Below are 19,831 nucleotides of genomic sequence, written 5' to 3' on the forward strand. Positions count from 1 at the left end.
CTCCCAACTTGTATATTCCTACCTGCATCTCAATCCCTTTTCGATCCAAAGCCTCACTATGTCTCTGAAATGCCATCAGTATGAATTCCAGTCAAATGAAAAGTGAGGAGGACCCCAGAAGGGGGAAACTAGAGTACATTAATTTGGATATTTTTAACAAAATTAAGTATTCTGGCTCAATTTGGAAAAATAGAGGCATGCTTCTGTCCCCAAACAGGCAGCAAAAAAGTTCCCTAATTAATTAAAAGTATGTAACAGTCAGTATACCTTTTTAAAAGTTACTCTTCCCGGGGCTTCCCTGGTAGCGCAGTGGTTGAGAGTCCGCCTACCGATGCAGGGGACATGGGTTCGTGCCCTGGTCTGGGAAGATCCCACATGCCGCGGAGCATCTGGGCCCGTGAGCCATGGCCGCTGAGCCTGCGCGTCCGGAGCCTGTGCTCCGCAGCGGGAGAGGCCACAGCAGTGAGAGGCCCGCGTACCGCAAAAAAAAAAAAAAATAAAATAAATAAATAAATAAAAGTTACTCTTCCAATCATATTACGCTCATCACGTGAGTCTTCATAACGCACATGGCTTTTTAAGGAAGCCAAGCTATGAAAATTCCGACAGTTAAACACACTTTAGTCACTCCAGTATATAGGTTAGAGAAACAAATCCCCTTCAAGTTTGCCTTCATTGTACAATTGAGAAAACTGAATCCCAGAGAAAAGAAACACCTTTTGCCCAAGTTTAGATGGAAAGCATATGGCAGAATTTGCAGTCCCAGTCTCATGATTCCAGGTCAGTTCTGGGATCTCTTGGTAGAAGCGAAAAGCAGGTAGTCAGTTGAACCAGGAGTTTCATGAAAACCCTAAACTAGGTAATCCAGCCAGTCACTGTGACAATGGTGAACCCTTGTAAAACCTTCCAGTGTGTACAACCTTCTCCCATTCAGACTGCCAAGGAAACAAATAAGCATGTTCCCTGATGTTATGTTGCTTGACCCTCACACAGACCTGTGATATGGACAGAGCAGGCACTATTATCTCCATTTCACACATGGGGTAACTGGAGAAATGGCCTACTTAAGGCCATGTTGTTGGCACCACGAGGCTACCTGTCATCACACCGAGTGCTTTTCATTGTTCCGTGATGCCTCTGGAAGCAGGAACTTGACGAGCATGGATACTCCATCTCAGACACCTGCAGGAATCTGGCTGCAACCCTACTGTGGGGTGTGTGCTTTATTCACACAATCTGATTGGACTCCTAGAACACCTGCCCCGTTTATTTACTTGCTCACTTCTTCAACCTACATAACAGTGACCGCTGACCACTCAGTCCCCAAACTAACATTGCTTGCACTGGGTGCATCTGGGGGTGACATTCAGCTTACTAATTCCACAAAACTCTTCTGGCAAACCAGTGCAATCCAGTCTGCTGACTTTCTGCCTGTCCTTTTGCCAGGCCAACCTGTCTTCAGGAAAGTTCATGCTAGAGAACATCCGATCCCCTCTACTATAATCACCATCGCAGGTACTCATTTCATCACGGTCCTTGAAAACCACAGTTTAATTGCCTTCAAGGGTTCTTTCGGTCTTTCGACATTAAAGTGACACAGTTCACCCCCATTACCTCTAAAGCATTGCTACACAATGCCGTGGCTTCTCTGCAGTTGGGGGTATGATGAGTCAGCAACAAGACACCACATCGGCCCAGGACGGGACGCATGGTGGAGGGGGAAGCATGGACCTACAGAGAAGATTGAGTCCAATAGCCTCTCAAGTTTCAGTATACTCCAGATTTCTTGCAAATCTCGCTTCTTCAACATGGGTCTTTCATTGCAAATGTCATGAAATGTCTTTAAAAGCAAGCTGTCTCTCTTCCCAGAGTCTGCCTTTCCTTCCGCCAGGCAACATGATGTTAGCCAAATATGCACAGATGACAGTACATCTGTGGGGTTTCTCCAGAGGGGAACATTGACAGGGTGACTAAAGGATGACAAAGCTATCCCAGATCGACTGTACGATTAGAGCCCGGGTGTGAGCCCCTTGCCTTAATTTACCAAGCTCTGGATAAGGACACGGATACTCACTCTTCAGTTGTCACCATCGCCCATCACTGGTCATGGCTGCAGAAACACTTCTGCCTGCTGCAGTAAGACTTTGCTCGTTCTCGCATCCCACACTCCCATTCAGTAATCATGCAGCCCTGACTGCAGAGTTGTTCCAGAATATTCCTCATGGAAATAAAGTACCAGTCTCTTTAGGTTCTAATCAAACAGACCAGCCAGGTGCTGAAAAAGAGATCTCCGCTCTCAGACTTGTCAACACAGATCTGAGTGAAGGATTAAAATAACCACAAGCAAATTGTCCCACCACTGGCCTTGTACCCATTTCCAAATTTTACATTGTGTGTTGAGACAAAAAATTGCAAATGCATTCACGAATATCCACAGTAGCTCCTCGGGTGCAGATCTCCACGTGGGTTGTATTGTTTTCTAATAGAGATTCGTGTTCTCAGCCCTTCACCTCTTACAGTGATGCGGCTTCCAAATGCAGCCTGATCAAGAAAGCATTAACAGCAGCTTTTTCATGATTCTGCTTTTCCCAGATCCCTGGTACCCATTAGCTATTGTGATGTGTCATTTGCAAAATCAGTTACTCAGGGGAAGGGAGGACCCCTACCAATGATTTCATCACAGGATTGTTTTCTGTCCTGTCAATACTGATTTTAACCATGGCCGTTAATTATGCATTTGATCTTTAAGTTGAGTTGGTTGGTTAAGACCATGATGTTATATAATTTATTATCAACTTCTCAATAAAATATGATGAGTTTAAAAATATGTACATATATATGTACATATACAGATAAACAGGATTACATAGAGAATTTCCTCTACCTGAGAAGCAGAACTAAAAGCACAGCATATGCATAAATAAGGAAATGAAACTGACTTGGCCACAGTAAAATGAACTGCATTTGATCCAGCACTCAAAGTGAAAAAAAATAGGTGATCAAAAAATGTGCCGTTAAACGATTTCCCTATTCAATAAAAGATACCTAAAGAGAAGACACTTTAAAAAAATAAGCTTAGCTCTCTTCTTTGCCAGTTTCAAAAATCTGGATCACAAATACTAATTTATCTGTATCATTATAGAGCAATAGAAGGATTTATCCAGCTGTCTTCTCTCAGTTACATATAAGTATAATTATCTCTTAAATGTTCACGATGTTTATTAAGTGAAAATATCCCTGACCCTACCATGACACTAGACCTTTGTGCTTTGACTTCTTTCTGCCTGGAATGCCCCTCCTTCCTCTATTGCCTCCTAGCCAGCCTTCCCACCACCTTCACCTGGCAAGCTCCTATACATGCTTCAAGGCCAATTTCAAATATCTCCTCTTTTCCTGAAGCCTTCCCTGACTCCTTTGGTCAGAGGGAGCTACTCCCTGACCCTGGACCTTCAGCCCCTACCTTGCTGTACTAGAAGTTGTCCCATCTATATGCCTCACTTCCCACTAGACCATGAGTTCCTGGAAAAAGAGGCGGGGTGGGAGGGGCCTCAGTATGCTGACATAGTGTAGGAGTGCAATGACGTGTGAAATGAACAAACGGTCTTTACTATATGCATAGAGCAAAGAAGAGGCTTGTCTAACAGTGAGTTGGACAGTCACATGACAAATACTTATTGGGCACCTACTACTTTCCATACATAGTAATAGGCTCTGAGGGATATGAGGAAAATCCAAAGAGCAATGAGACATATTGTTCTATCTTGGTAAGTTTACACGTTGGATATCTGTATGTAAAGGTAGTTTAAATATTAAAAAGTATATTAGAAGTGTCCACGTTTAATATGTACACACAACAAATATTCAGAATTAATTTCAAGTTAGAGTGGTCATTCCTAAATAGGTCAATTGAGGGATATTTCATGCGAGAAGAGGTAGGGTTTTGAAAGGTAAGTAGGATTTAGCTAGATGAAAATGGGGAAGGTTTTCCAGATGGGTAGACGGTGGAATAAAGTGTGGCATTAAATTCAAGTCTAGCTTGGAGCAAGAATGTAGAAAGTGATAGAAACAAGGTTCCTGCTTTTCTTTAGGTTAGTATAAAATCTGTTTAAATATTAATTCCTCAAATTTTGTTCTTTCGCATACCTCTTTTACAATATTTCCTTAGGCCGCATACCAACTATGCTATTATTTACTTCATGCAATTTTTTGCCTCATGTTTTTACTTCACTAGATTTGTTTTAAAAAAAAACTTTAAGTTACTAACACTAATAGAAAGCTAGTATTTATCACATAGAGAAAGTAAGGTTAAAATTTTTAGAATGAAAAAAGTTATTACTTCTAGCTCAATGCAGTCAAATGCTCTATGCCTGAGAGCTATTTTCTCTTTCGTAAATGGTAGAAACCCTAATGTCAAGAACTAGTTACAGACCTGACAGCACCAAACTTCTTCATCATAAGGACTAAAGGAGGATTAAAAAGGGAATAACCTTTTCACTCACTATGTGATTTGATTTCATTTACTACCATGTCCGTTCATTTAATACCATGTTCCAAATCATTTCATTTTGCGAAATGCGGCTTTCAACAATGCCACTGCATCACCTTTCTTTCATAATTTCTCTATTTTTTTTACCTAAATTGACTTGAATCCCATTAAAAGCAACTCCCCGTTTATAAGTAAACTATTAAAAGGGGGACATAATAAATATTCTCCCCCAAATGGCTTTGTAATTCAAATTAAAATCTAAGTTGTAATAGTTTTACTTCTGGAAAAATAATTCTTATTTGACTAAGTCTCCATGTCTCTCAGCCAGGGTTATGAACAAAGACACTAATAGAACCTGCTCCTACGAAAACTCTAATAACATTTTCCTGGGCTTAAGATCAGAAAGCAGTGGGAATCAAAATATGATTGGTTTGAGCATTGGATAAATGGGACTTCACATACCTCAGCTCACCCCCCTTGACTACACACGTAATTTCAAGGGCAAGTCATGGGGACACCAATCAAAAACCTTTGCCTTCCCTTGGGTCATAACCTCCCAAGCCTACTCTGAGAAATATTATAACTTTTACCATTAAAAGTAACCTACTTGCACCTCTCTTGTGCATCTGCTAACACTTAGCAGACTTCGGCTAGTCCAAGATCGCTTATTTTTAGTCTTCTTCGAATTTCTTTGGGGCCCTGTAATTACTGGGGGTAGGAAAGCAGATTCTGAAATATATTTTTAGGAAGACACTATTGAATACATAGTAAAGAATTCTTTGATATGCTACCTTCTGCTTTTGCCTTTTGCTTGGTTTTGATACTTCGTATGTAAAATGCTAGCAGTGCCTCTAGCCCAACTGCTCCATGGCTCAGTAATCAACAACTGGCCTAGGAACTAGTCTTCTGCATCATTTGCTAGAGCATCAAATGAAGCCACCAAGGCAGGGTCCCTCAGCAGAGGGAAGCCATGTATGGGTGGGATGGGATGGGAGATGTGGACTCCTGCAATAGCTGATGCCTAAATGCAAAAGGCAAGGAGTCTGGGCTAGAAGTCCCTCCCTTCCTCATCTCTCCTCAGTCAACAGACTCCCGTGGCAGGCAGTTTGCCTGGAAGGTTCTAGAAGCAAGGGCGTCAGGGCTGTGGTCTTTCTGTACCACCAAGACTACTTCCTTGGAGATGAGGTCCATTCAGCTTGACTGTGAGGGGAAGTGGCCTGTCTTGTTCCAGCATCGTGAGCCTGAGGACAGGAGGCTGAGTGGTTACAGGAGTACTGTTTGTCCTTCACACGTGCGTGGCCTTTTCCGTCTGGGATTTATCCTAATGACCTTCACACAGAGAGGACCCAACTGTGAGCTTCCCCTCATTAATGGACTCTCAAGTCCATTAGCATTTTCTGAGCACCCACTAGCCTCTCCTGGATTGTAAGCTACATGGTGGTTCCGGAAATAATCATGCCCCCATGGTGAGTAAGTATGAACTTCCCAAAGGCCTCACCCTCGCTCTCCCTGTTTCCCTTAACGTTAACATGGTCAGGGTCCTCCCAACCCACCTCAGCTTTGCACCAGAGGGAGGCAGCTCTGGAGCGCAGGCGTCTTACTGACCCGTGGAATTCATGGATGTTTTGCTTCTTAACTTGCAGCAGGGGCTCTTGGCAAGTGAGAGGCTAAGATCAGAATTTCCCATCTATCATCTCTTTGGCCCTGGGCCATTTTCTTTGCCTCTAGAAAGTGGAGAAGAGGAGGCCAGAGTCTTACATTCCTTGAGTCGCTCTGGAACTTTAATTGTGTTTCCTCTTGGTCATGTGCTAAAAGGATGTGTACAGACAGCCAGGTGAGCCAGTGTCCCAGGGGACAGCTGGGTGATTCCCTCAACGCAGACATGTGGACAGAGTCTTTACCAGTGATATGGCCCTATAAGTTGCTTTTCTTCATCTGCCCTTTGGCAGGTGCTTAGGTTGTGGGATATTATGATCACTTGCCGTCAGAGTGATCACTGCCCCACACAACAAGCGTCTGTCCAATTCTCCCCTCCAGCCTTACAGCACCACCCCAGGGGCTTTCAGTAGGTCATCAGGGCTTCCTTCCTTCTTGGTTTTCTTGTAGCAGGATCCGGGGATTTCCAAATAAATTTGAATGCGTTCTCACTCTCTTGCCCTTCCCTTTCACAGACGAATATGACGACAAGCAGCCGCTGACCAGCAAAGAAGAGGAGGAGAGGCGCATTGCAGAAATGGGGCGTCCCATTCTGGGAGAGCACACCAGGCTGGAAGTGATCATCGAAGAATCCTATGAGTTCAAGGTACGCGCACCAGCATCGCCCACCAGGGAGGCCAGGCCCATCTCTGCACCGAGACGGTTCATAGCGTCAGTCTATGCCGTACGAGAGGCAGATGTAATTTCAGGAACTGGCTCGTTGATGGAAAGGCCTTTAGAGCAGAAATGGGATTCGCGAGTTGCTAGGGAAACAAGAGATCCTATAAACTAAACGGTGTCAGAACCAGGGTCTGGTGGGTGGCACACATCACTGTGCGAGGTCAGAGGCGCCCTAAAGGGAGGGTTTTGGATAGCAAGGAAGAGGCAAAGATGGATTCCAAGAGACTGTTATGTGTGGAAGAAACGTGCTTTGTTTGAAAAAGCTAATCAATCTAGTAGAAGCACAGCCTTGACACTGCGGAAAATGAGGCTTTTGTTTTGGAGGAAGGATGGTAAGCTTTCCCTGTAGTCACCTTCTTAAGATCCTAGGACACTTGAGCACAATCAACAAACTGAAGGCAGAGTGCCTGTAACTGGAGGGTTTATAACTGCACTGATGAAATTGGATTTCCAGTTCTCTAGATGAGGAAAGTCATTTTTCAGAAGGTAAGCAGATGGGCCTTAGGATGAGCTTAGGACTTTGAAATGAACCTTTTGGACCCCTCTTAGCTGCTCCCTCGGCCCCTGCCCCAGCTCCCATCCCTTTTCACTCACATGGTCCTCACACCTAGAAGCCCCTGGGAGAGCCGCACCTGCGTTCTGTAGTGGCACATGAAGAGGAGCAGCCTGTCTCTGGTTTTCCAGAACGACAAGCCAGAGCACAGCAGCATTTTCCCCACTTATTTTTTTTAAAGCAGATTCTGCTCCTGTTTGGAAAACCAGAATGAAAATTCCCAAAGGGAGAATCAGGTGACCAACCTAAAAGCCTCAGGATCATATCTGGAGTTCTCACAGTAGTGGCTTCTTTACCTTTTGCTGGGCCCGTTCAGTATTTTTCTAATTTAGTTCACAAATGAAGGTGCCTGAGAGGCGACAGGTGGAAAGAAAAATGTCTTTGCAAATTAAAGTGGCATTTAAAAGATAAACAACACAATTAAACTTTCCCCTTCAGGCCACTGTGGATGTATGTGTTAACTCCTCTCATTCGTTCCCACAGAAAGAAAGAGCAGGGCAGATCCTGGGACTAGTGCTTTCCAGGCAGAACCCCACCATCAGAGCCCACCTGGCGTTTCATCCAGAACCTGGCTCGCTGCACACACTTGACTGGTATATGCACAAGTTCCCTGAGATTCCTGAGGCACGGATATCTGAGACTGTCCATTTCTGTGGACCAGTCTGTTCCCGTCTCCATCTTCACTCTTTTCTCGCGCCCTCTTTTCACCTGGAACCAGAGGGCATGGTGCCACTTGCGACCACAGAGATTCTACAGCTTGGCATTTTCTGTAAACGCTTGTCCCCCACCCCTCCCAGGACTCTCATGGGGAATGATTGTATGCCCTCTTCCTCACAGGACCACCCCGAGCACTTCCCTTCCATGCACCCATGACCAGGGAGAGAAATCACGGTCACTTCCTGTAGGAAGGGTACGGCAGGGCACAGTCTTCTAGGCATAAAAGTTTTCTTGTGTCCAAAGCTCTCTCTGGTAACCACTCCAATGATCCGAGCATTTGAAAGTCAACCAAGTCTCTCTCCATAATTCCCGTTGTTTGGGGTACTTATCTTCCTAGAATATCTTCCATAGACTGTTTCCTCCCATCTGCTCAAAGTTCATCAGGACAGTTACTGGTAACACTGAAGGGTACCTTGGGGCATGTTTCTGAAGTGCCCTGTAGCATCAATGTTGATATCATATTATTTGTTTAGGAAATTTTTTCTAGACCGTAGCCGTTTTAAAGAAATTGTTCAAAGCCCTCAGAACTGCATTAAAGACCCAAATCTGGCTGATACCTCACAATGTCCGAGTCTGCTTTGCCCACTGGGTTCTTGTTTACTATGTTGTGACCAAGGGCTGGACTTTTCTAACACCCATGGCTGAGGTTAAAACTATTGCTACAGACTAGCACCGTGAAGAGCTAATGACTGGCATATAGGAAACCTCCAGGTCAGTGTCCGTGGCAAAGTTCAAGGATCAAATTTCAAATTCCTCCTCTCCTCCTATAGGTCCTCTCCTATTCACGCCTCTCCTCCTATAGGTCAAGAGAGGACACATATGTAAATTAAGTCCAGGGAAGAGCCCAGGCTGTCTCATAGTCCGCCAGGGTTAACATGAACTAAAGTTTACAATCTACCCGAGGTTTTATATATATACATTATATATACATATATATACATTTTATAATATACATTTTAAGTTTAGTTTATCTTAAAACTTTGTTCTTCAGAGAGATTTTCTGAGGCGAGTCTGTGTTTAACTGTTAGAGCAGTTTCACTCTTCAATTATTTATCCCCCAGAAAGTGGGATTCTCTGCCTTGGCTTTAGAGTAAAGAGGGCTTCCTTGGAGAGACCTGCCCCAAGTTTCCATCACATTTAGGAAAAGTCAAGGTTATTTCTTGTTACATTTTACACAGGGGCTTCCCTGGTGGCACAGTGGTTGAGAGTCCGCCTGCCGATGCAGGGGACACAGGTTCGTGCCCCGGCCCGGGAAGATCCCACATGCCGCGGAGCGGCTGGGCCCGTGAGCCATGGCTGCTGAGCCTGCGCGTCCGGAGCCTGTGCTCCACAACGGGAGAGGCCACAACAGTGAGAGGCCCGCGTACCGCAAAAAAAAAACAAAAAAAAACCAAGAACTTTGATTTGGCATCAACCGAGACACTCAGAGTGCTTGATGAGATTGGCCAAGTCCAGAGAAAAGTCAGATGCTTGTCATGTGCCTCTGGCTATGGCAGCCAAGAGCCCTGATGGTTACAGCTATTATCAGTGGCACTGGCAGTTCTAGACACAAAGCTAGAGGCCAAAAGGTCACCACCATAAGGACAAACAATCTAGCAAAGGATGATGTTGAAAATACAGAGTGGGCCAGTTGGAGATGGGCCCTTTCATGTTTATTATCATCTCAGTGTTTCAAGTCAGTTGCAATGACGGTTGAACGAACACACTTGACATTCTGATGTAGCTTTGGCCTTCTGCACGGGCCCCTGGGATTGCATTTTCCTTCCTCCCGGTTAGCTAATAACACGCTCTCTCAAACCTTAGTCAATTCAGGGACACTGCACTAAACATGTACAGATTTTGACCTAAGACAAATAATACGTGTTTTCTGACTCTTTGCAATAAGTGGGAATTCGAGGATACTCTGACAGTAAGGGTGGGGCACGTCGTGGACAAGTCGGTGTGGTCGTCTCTCTGGGAAGAACAGCTTCACGTTCCGGAAGTGACCCTTCTCCCTGTAATTGCTGTGATTTGTGGTAGCGCTTTGGGTGCATCTTCTTACTTAGTTTTCTTGTGAACGCTTGACTGCTTCTGCGGTTCCGTGAACTGACATTCATTTGGAAAGCTAAGAGTGCTAATTGTACAGAAGCAAGTGCCTAAACAAGGTCTTAAAGAAAAAGAAAAATAAGAGGCTCAGAGCTAGTAAAGCAGGGGGAGATTCAGTGCAAGGTCATTGCAGTTTGCCCTGAACCATACAAATTGACTGTTTTTGTCTTTTCTTGTTTGCCGCAGGAGTCAGGTGAGATGAATTCTCTACCAGCCACCAGGCTGACAAAACCAGTAGCCACAGGAAAATCCATTTATTAATGATCATACAGCAGCAGCCTTGACGCTTTGCTGTCTGGCTGCATTTCATTGATCAACAAAAGTATAGTAAGAACAAGTTTTAGTTTCGTCATCTCTCTGCCGCTTCCAGTTATCCACCGATAGGTAGTGCTGAGCAGGGCATAGGTTAATTCAGTTGCAGACACACACTCTAGATGAAACCAGGAGAGAAGCAAGTTCATGAAGCGTCCGAGGGAAAGGGATGGGCTTTTGCAACATCCTCAGTTGTAACCGGTGAGGCTATTCTTCCTTGGCTATTAGGCAGTGAAGGAGGCTTGTATTTGCTATGAAGAAGTTTCCATTTCAGGATGTTTCCAAGAAAGGACGATGCTTGTTTGCATAATCGTAACAGTGTTTGATGTCAATACTGTTGCTCTGAGCCTAACATCTGCTACCCTTTAGATAACTCGGGGGTTTTAAAATCATCAAGGTCTGAGATTTCCCGAGGCCTTAACCAACCCGACAATTATTTTCTGATTCTTTTCAACCTCTCTAGAGTACCGTGGACAAACTTATTAAGAAGACAAACCTAGCCCTCGTGGTTGGGACGAACAGCTGGAGAGAGCAGTTTATCGAAGCGATCACTGTCAGTGCTGGTGAGTGCTTTTCTCTGCATATTATTAATGATAATGTCCCGAGCTTACTTTTCCTGCCGTCACCACTTGGTCTAGGCCAAAGCACCAAAGACTCTCCATGATAAAATTAAAAGAGAAATAAATGTATTTGTAATGTACATGCACATTTTGGGGACGAATTCAGACTTTCTAAGATGAAGCAAATGTCTTCAAACAGGACATCCTTCTCTGTCTACATTGCGTCTTTCTCTCTGGAAATAGACAAGATAAATTTAAAGCCTACTGTGTCTCTTACTCATGGATAGCCAATCACAGGGTTTATCTGGAAAATTCCCTGAGAGCAGGAGAAGTGACTAAGTGCAGGTCAGAAAGGAACCATCAAAATCATAGGTGGGACAGGGTGACGTTAAGACACTTCACCACCATCATCTGCATCATTTTTCACTCTCTTCAACAACATCTAACAAATAAGTGTTTGCACTGGCTCTGGAAGTGAAAATAGAATCACATTCTGTTTCTTCCTATACAAGCAAAGTGTGGAGTTTTATTTAGGAAGATCCTATAAAATGAAGAGGGTTGCAAACTCAAGGAGCCAGACACCTGAGGAAATTAAATTCAGAAAGAAGTATCCCTTTTCTGTGTCACCAAACCTTGTCTACTCTCTGTGTGATTGTAAAAAGGCGGAGGAAAGCCCCTTTCAACGATTCAGGAAAGCAACACTCTCATGGGATTTTCTGGTTTTCAGTTCTTCTGTTTCATTTCCACTGGTTCTTTCTCTTTAAAGATCACCACAGGCTCATTTTCTACTCTTGCAGCTAATGAATAAAACTAGAATTTTCTAACTAGTGTTTCCCAGACTGGAAAATATGGAAACAGCGTCACTAGCAGTTGGGTCATGACTTCTAACACAACTCCGTCTTTCCAATCTGCCACAGAATAATTTGACAGATCTCCCAAGTACTGTGGGAACAGAGGGTGATAAAAAACATTTGTGCCTGTTTATTATTAGTGCTGTTAATAATCACACTTTGGTTTCTTGCAGTAGAGTATGCAGTGGAAATTTATGAACAGTAAATGATGAGTAATTGCTTAGGGGAGTAGATCTGAAATGTACGCATAAGTTCTAATGGAGGTGGGGACTCCGTGTCTCAGTCCTTTTGGACTGCTATGACAAAATACCACAGACTGGGTGACTTGTAAACTACAGAAACTTATTTCTGGCAGTTCTAAAGGCTGGAAGTCCAAGATGAAGGCCCTGGTAGATTTGGCGCCTGGTGAGAGCCTGCTTCCTGTCTCATAAGCTTCTCACTCTGTCCCCACATAGGGGAAGGGATGAGGGAGCTCTCCAAGGTCTCTTTTATAAGGGCATTAATCCCATTGATGAGGATCTAATCATCTTCCAAAGGCCCCACCTCTATATAACCATCATATTGAGAATTCGGTTTCAACATATGAATTTGGGAGGGATGCAAATATTCAGTCTATAGTACTCCCTCATTATGGCTTGTATTTTTTCTATAAATCTAAGATTAATACCTGAGGCGTGAGCTATATTCCTTCTTCGTAGAGAGAACAAAAACTAAAGGGATAAAGATAACTTGAATAAGAAACTGTTGACAAGGCCAGTGGTAGAAAATATTGAAAAATAACCAGGGCTTCCCTGGTGGCGCGGTGGTTGGGAGTCCGCCTGCCGATGCTGGGGATGCGGGTTCGTGCCCCGATCCGGGAGAATCCCACATGCCGCAGAGCAGCTGGGCCCGTGAGCCATGGCCGCTGAGCCTGCGCGTCCAGAGCCTGTGCTCCACAATGGGAGAGGCCACAGCAGTGAGACGCCCGCGTACTGCAAAAAAAAAAAAAAAACAAATTATTTTATGGGCTTTGACATACTAGAATTGAAACACTAAAAGCAGCATAAGCCTTAACAGACCATTTCTAATAGTTTCCAGGTTTCCTTTGACTGCAGATATATGAGTATTTGTACGATGGTCACGAGCTGGACCTCATTCATTCATTTTTCTATATGTCAATCATTCATTGTTCTTGCTGAGAAGGCTATGGCAGTGAATGAAAAAGACAAATAACCCTGCATGAAGCTTACCATCTACTGGCAGGAGACAGCAAATAAGTAAAATAAGCAAGAAGTCAAATAAGGTGTCTGTACGATGGTGAGCTAGTCATGGAGAACAACAAAGCCATGGAGGGAGACAGGAAGTGTGCATAGAGGCTGCATTGGATGGTAGCCAAAAAGACGCCATCCATAGACACGTCGTTGCTGAATTTGCTTTTCTAGCCATGGAGTGGTTCGTGTTGGTTCATTCACACATTTTTGTAACTTTCAGGGACCAAGGTAAACATTTTATGTCCAGTCTATGGCAATGGAAAAGGGTGGTTTTAAACAGCAAGTGTGATCATGCTGCAAACAAAGTTGTGTATTTGCTCCTGGTTAGAATAGGTATACAGAGAAACAACTCTAAAGATGCTAAGACATTCTTACTTTAAAGGGGAAGATTTTGGTTGGCCAGTACTTTCTTATGTTGAATCAAATGCTCTCGGAATCTCATGAGGTCAGTATTATGATCATCCTGACCTTCTGGAGGAAGAATCTGGGCCTCAGCAAGGCAACTTGCCTTTGGAAGGTATAGCCCAGAGCCCTGATCTACCAAACACTAGTCCAATGTGCTGTCCACTGCCCTGAAGAGCGAGACATTTCCAAGTGAGGAAAATTGCTCCTCCCATCTGGCTCATGGAGTGACGCTGGCCTCGTCACCTCTCCTGGTGCCATGGTTTCAGCACTTACATGATGAGAATAACTCCCACTCAGATCCTTTGAAGAACGGTTCATGAATGAAATGCCCAACCTCTCAAAGGTTCTTATTGATCATGCAATATATTCTGTTTTATGTTTCTAAGTGACTGCTTGGGAACAAGACAAAATGGCTCAGAAATTTGCAGGCTGCTGGGTAAAATGGATCTTCTTTACAATTTTGAGACAAAATATCAGAGAAGCAAACCCATAGCTTATAGCCATTAAATTACATGAAGGGCAGTTAGGAAGCTTAGTTGTTGTCATTAGGATTAAATTTAAGTCTCTAAAGAATGTTACTATTCTTGGGTTGTTAAGTAGACAATACAATTTGTAAAGCAGTATTTCTTGAAAACAGACTTTCATTGGATTTTAAGATTTCATGGCTAAATAGTTGAGAATCAGTTGCCTTATTAAAAATGTTAAATTGCTTTTAAATGTCTCTACTGGGAGGCTTTTTCCTGTGCAATTTTCTGTGCAAAATTGAGACGATCTATCTTGCTAAACAAAAGTAATAATTTTATAACTAGGATTTTGCTTCTGTTTCCCACTGATTATATTTAAGCTAATTTCAAGGTAACCCCCTGGCTGTCTTTTGGTCCTCCTGTCTTCTCTGAATTTCATAGCTCAGTCCCTGGGCCTCCTATGACCATAATGTTTCTGTAAACCAAGTTCTTATAGTTCAATATTTGAAGAGTTAAAGGACTTATGAGACTCAAGGGATTAGGAAGGGATTATATAGTCATGTCCTGGCAGTTCTCCTTCTGTCTTTCCCTGCATAGAATACCAGGAGCGGTAGCGGTAGTGAAATGCCTGTCAGAAATTTACAAGGCAAGTCTAGTACCATCAGGTGCTTTTTTTTTTTTTTTTTTCGCTGTACGCGGGCCTCTCACTGTTGTGGCCTCTCCCGTTGCGGGGCACAGGCTCCGGACGCGCAGGCTCAGCGGCCATGGCTCACGGGCCCAGCCGCTCTGCGGCATGTGGGATCTTCCCGGACCGGGGCACGAACCCGCGTCCCCTGCCTCGGCAGGCGGACCCTCATCCACTGCGCCACCAGGGAAGCCCAATCAGGTGCTTTAAGATGTGGCAGCCGATGTATTTCCAAGGGAAACCAGCACTCACTGTGTGTCTGGTTTGAATTTCCCCCAGTGCCGCCATCTTTCTAGTGTCTCGGCTAGGGCAGAACGGAGGGTTGGCTTTAAGAGACTGTGGACCAGCTGGGCTACGAGGGAGAAACAGATGTTTCAGGGAAGAGGGCAAAGGTTAGCTGGGTAAAGAGAACCAGGATGCCAGTGCCAGTTCCACAGCCGGAACATTGTTGTTCTTTCCAGCAGCCTTGGGTGGTGGTGAGGTGAAGGACAGAGTGATGGCAAGCCTGGCTTTGGAGTAAGATGTGGATTTGTGTCCCAGACCTCCAAAAACTCCCTGGGTGACTCTAGGCAGATTCCTTCCCCTCTAAATCTCAGTCCCCTCGTGTGTAAAGTGGAGAAAACTGTTCCTCACTCATGGAGTTGCCATAAGGATTGATCAAGGCAACGCGTATTTTCACAAGGACTGTCTGTGCGTTGGGATAGCACAGTTGGTTATTTGAGAGGCAAACTTCTTGAATATTCTGCGATAAAATAGAACCAAATTTTGTGGAAAGGCAGTCAATTCAGTTTAATTACTAAAAAGGCTAGGGGACTAAAAACACTGGTTGACCTTTTTGCTTTGTAGTATTACACATGCCGTTTGATAGATAAGGCGAGTGAGATTCAGGAAAACAATGTGACGACTTGCCCAAGATGCCAAAGCTGGTGAATGTCAGCGCTGGGGTACATGTCGGCCTGGGATTCTCTTCTGGGTGAGAAGTGCACTCACTCGCTGTGCCTGAGTCCTGAGCACACACACACACATAGAACACCTGTAGACATACATACGCAGATGCATGCAGACATGTATGTGTGCATACATGCAGATACACAAAACACAGGCACAGAGACAGGCACCTTATATGGCCTGTATCTTTATTCATTTGCATAACTGAGCTGCAGATTGAAATATGAAGGGTTTTTCTTCCCCTTAATATTTGTTAAATCTCCTTAAGCCCAGCTCATGTTTCCTTCAGGGAAGGCACCAGTCAATTCTCTAAAGAACAGAGGGAAGTGTTTGTTTCCCTAGGTGCATCTGTAGTCTTCTCCTGCCTAGTAATTGGTGACATTCTTTCAAGAACATCATCACACTGCCCCCTCTTTTACCTGATCATTCTAAGTATCCCGCATTAAGGCTTTTTCTCAAATCCTTTTACTTTTGACATCGATTTTGCATATCTGATATAATATCTGTTGGACTTCTCATAATGAAGGAACACTCAAAAGTGGCCAAAAAAAGAAGCCTTTTTGTAGTCTTGATTCTGTCTCTTGTCAACTGCATAACTTGACAAAGTATTTAATCTTTCCGAATTTGAGTGTCACCATCAGTAAAATGAGAGAGTTGGACCAGGCGAGTTCTAAGAAACCAGCCAGTATAGAACTTTGGGAGCTCTGTGGATGTCTGCTGTATTTTTACAGCAGCCCCGATGGCATCATGTTTCACGGACCACCTGATTCTGAGCAATGGAAAAAAAAAATACACTCTGCCCACCTTCCTGGCTTGCTTATATTAAATATTCAGCATAATAGCAGCATGCAATTCACATCGATTCTCCTAGAAGGAAAGGGATGAGAAGATAGTCTTCCATTGTAAAAAAAGAAACGAAGTGAGAGGACGATTCGAATATTTCTAATTTTCTTCCTGCTTGGTAATTGGAGCCCAGAAATCCCTGTGGAATCCTTGACAGAAGAAGGGTAGACATTCAACAGGAGGCCGGGATCTTAGACGTGACTGGCCTGTCCACCCTCACTACACTTCACAATAGATTAAAATCAGAGACAGCGACACCAGCTAAATAAACAGGTGGAGTGGGTGTGGTCTGCTGAGTCTACCATTCCAGTCTGGAGACTAGCTCAGTTTGGGGGATGCTTCTGTCATCGGTCTTTTATCCATGCATGTTATGTAGAGTAATAAGTGCTCTCGGATAAGATGAATTATTTAATAGCAAAAACTGTCACCTCAATGGTGCCCATGAACAATAATTCACTCTGACAATCCTGTCAACCTGAAGACTGATCCACTGCCCAAGTCCTAAATAATAAATAATAAAAATGGTACCTCCAGTGAGTTTCAAGGGGTTGCCGTGCCATCTGGTCTAAGCAGGAATCTTTCTAGGGTCTATTATCAAACATCATTACTATGGAGACACTCTCATTACTTAATGCGTAAACCCCTGGGTCATATGGAAATCCCATTTAAGCAGCTGAAAAAAAATAATCCTGCTAGGTCAGGTTTGACACAGACTTCATGTGACTTTGAGAAAATCAGAAAAACAAAGAGGGAGGAGGGTGTTAGGGATTTGGGAGTTTTCATTTTTGTCCTGTTTCTTGTGTGACTATAAAGATTCTTAATTATCCTTTATGTAAAAATAGAAATTGACTGAGGTTCATGAAAAAAGCTGAGGTTTCCTGAGAAATGGTAGATACAGTTACCTCTAAGGAAGTTGCTCCAAAACCTGTGTCTAAAATTTCAGCCCACTTTCTGCTTAAATAATGTTACCATTTATTGCTTGTCTACTATGTCAATGAAAATAATCAATAAACAGTCTATAATAAAAATAGAAAAGAGTTTTATTTGAGCCAAACTGAAGACTATAGCCTGCAAGACAGCTTCCCAGATTACTCTGAGAAACTGCTCCTGAGAAGCGTGTTTTTCAGCACAGTCTTATATCTCATCAGAACAAAGAACATTATACAAGTCAGGGATACATTTCTTCAAGGTTTCAAGAAAAAAAAGACAACAGACCAGCATGTGCACAGCAAGTCAATATGGCCTTGGCACCTGGGAAGAGAGTCTTATCACCCAAGGAGGACCAGCATTGGAGTTCCAGGAAGGGAGGCATTTAGGTTTTATGGACATTCTTTACTTCTGGTCAATGTGCCCTTTTCTTTAATAATTAAATCAGATGTACAATGTGTGTTTGATGGGCCACAAACAGGTTAGGGCATTGGAATGGATGACCTCTGTTTTTGGAACATGGAAGTACTAAAGGGTCCTCTGAAGGGCCTTTCACTTTCAGCAGTAAATGTCGACTTACTCTCAATGGCACTGCTATTTGAAATTTAGAGCTCTGGCTTTAGTCCAATGAAACATCTGCCTTAGAGTACATATTAGATAAACTGGGTGATTACACCAACTGGGCCAAAGCTCATTTAAGAGATCTGATGCTTAAGACACACTGTCTAATGGTCACGTTAAATTCAGTAGCTGCTCTTCCTTGCTTTGAATTAGATATCAGGAAAGTAAAGCTTCTTTAACTTTTTATCAGAGCCCCTATCAAAACTGCTCTCACTGGATTATAAATTAATCATAATTTTAATTTTTACCTTTAAAGTATAATATTTGAAAAGTATTTGTATCTTTCCTTAGAGTTAGAGTTATTATTCAAGATGTCCCTTACTATAGTTAAAGAAAACATGATAGGGCTTCCCTGGTGGCACAGTGGTTGAGAGTCCGCCTGCCGATGCAGGGGACACAGGTTCGTGCCCTGGTCCAGGAAGATCCCACATGCCGCGGAGCGGCTGGGCCCGTGAGCCATGGCCGTTGAGCCTGCACGTCCGGAGCCTGTGCTCTGCAAGGGGAGAGGCCACAACAGTGAGAGGCCTGTGTACCGCAAAAAAAAAAAAAAAAAAAAAAAAAGAAAGAAAACATGATAAATTCCTACTTTAGTTTAAATAAAAGGAGTTTTGTTTTTTTCAGCAAATTAATTTTTTTCAGTGTTTTCTTATTTGCTTTGACCATCAGAAAGCTTAGTCAATTTTTTTTGTCCAAGTATTCAATATTCACTCAACTTACGTGTCTGAAAGTGTCCTTTATTTCTGCTTTCTTCAGATATTTTTTGGTCCTATTTTATCTTAAAGTAGTTTAACTTTATTAATAGGTACAGATCTGCTCAAGTCCTCTTGGAAGTAGAAAGAGTCTAAATTAAAATACTTTTTTTAACAACAGCAAATCTGTCCTATTTACCACTATTTCTCTAGTACCCAGGCCAGTGTTTGACAGTGATAAGAATTTGTTGAATAAAGAGTGAATGAATTTAGGTGGGAATCAATGTTTTCCAATCTACATGTAACTGGATTAAAAGCCTGTTTTCCCTATATCATACTGCCATGTCTGATCTAGAAAAAATCTGTATAAACACATACATACCCTCATCCGTACATATGCCATATTTCAAAGAGTTTCAGACACATTTAATTCATATATAATATACACAGAACATACAGATATACAAATGCATGTAATTGTACCCATATAATACATTTATTTTTGCGTATGCAAATTGCATATGCAAATCCATATTTTAAATTGCATTTTCTGTCAGTTTCCTTAGTGGAATTTTAGTGTTTTTTGGCTGGTTTTTATGATCCAAAATGAGAAAGAGGAAAAGCAGAGGGCATGAGTAACAAAGAGGATGACGGTAAGTTCCATAAAGAAACTATTTATGGCAGATATTCTAGGGCCATATTATTGGTAGGTAGATAAAGCAAATCTAGGATATCTATCAACTTTAAAATGTCAGTGGTAGCAGAATAAAACGTTGAATCAGGTAGCTTCAACTCTTAGTTTCAGAAAGAGGCAGGCCAGCCACACAGCGGTGAGAGAACAAGAAGGCGGGAGAAGCAAGCAATTATTTTCTGGCCCCTGGCTTTAGCTAATATTTCTGAAAAGAATACTGGCTTGTTGGGCTGTTTTTCTCTTAAATTGCTTATTACAGAATCTTGAGGAAAACACTGTACCAAAGGCTTGGGAATGATTCAGCGTTTTTATTTGTAAGCCTGGAGTCACATCTCTAATGTGGTTTGGAGGAGAGGCAGCAGCTCAGC

General features: G+C 43.0%; 1 protein-coding gene across 12 annotated transcripts in view; it reads left to right on the forward strand.

Annotated features, from left to right (window-relative positions):
• The window catches only part of SLC8A1 (solute carrier family 8 member A1), a 443,214-nt gene that overhangs the window by 336,300 nt on the left and 87,083 nt on the right, over positions 1–19,831 (forward strand). For all 12 annotated transcript variants that reach the window (XM_060309339.1, XM_060309335.1, XM_060309342.1 and 9 more), the window contains 2 exons: positions 6,658–6,788; positions 10,993–11,092. In XM_060309339.1, the coding sequence (XP_060165322.1) occupies positions 6,658–6,788; positions 10,993–11,092 (231 nt within the window). The remainder of the gene's footprint in view (positions 1–6,657; positions 6,789–10,992; positions 11,093–19,831) is intronic.

The sequence above is a fragment of the Globicephala melas genome, chromosome 12 (genome assembly GCF_963455315.2).
Source record: "Globicephala melas chromosome 12, mGloMel1.2, whole genome shotgun sequence".
Lineage (NCBI taxonomy): Eukaryota > Metazoa > Chordata > Mammalia > Artiodactyla > Delphinidae > Globicephala > Globicephala melas.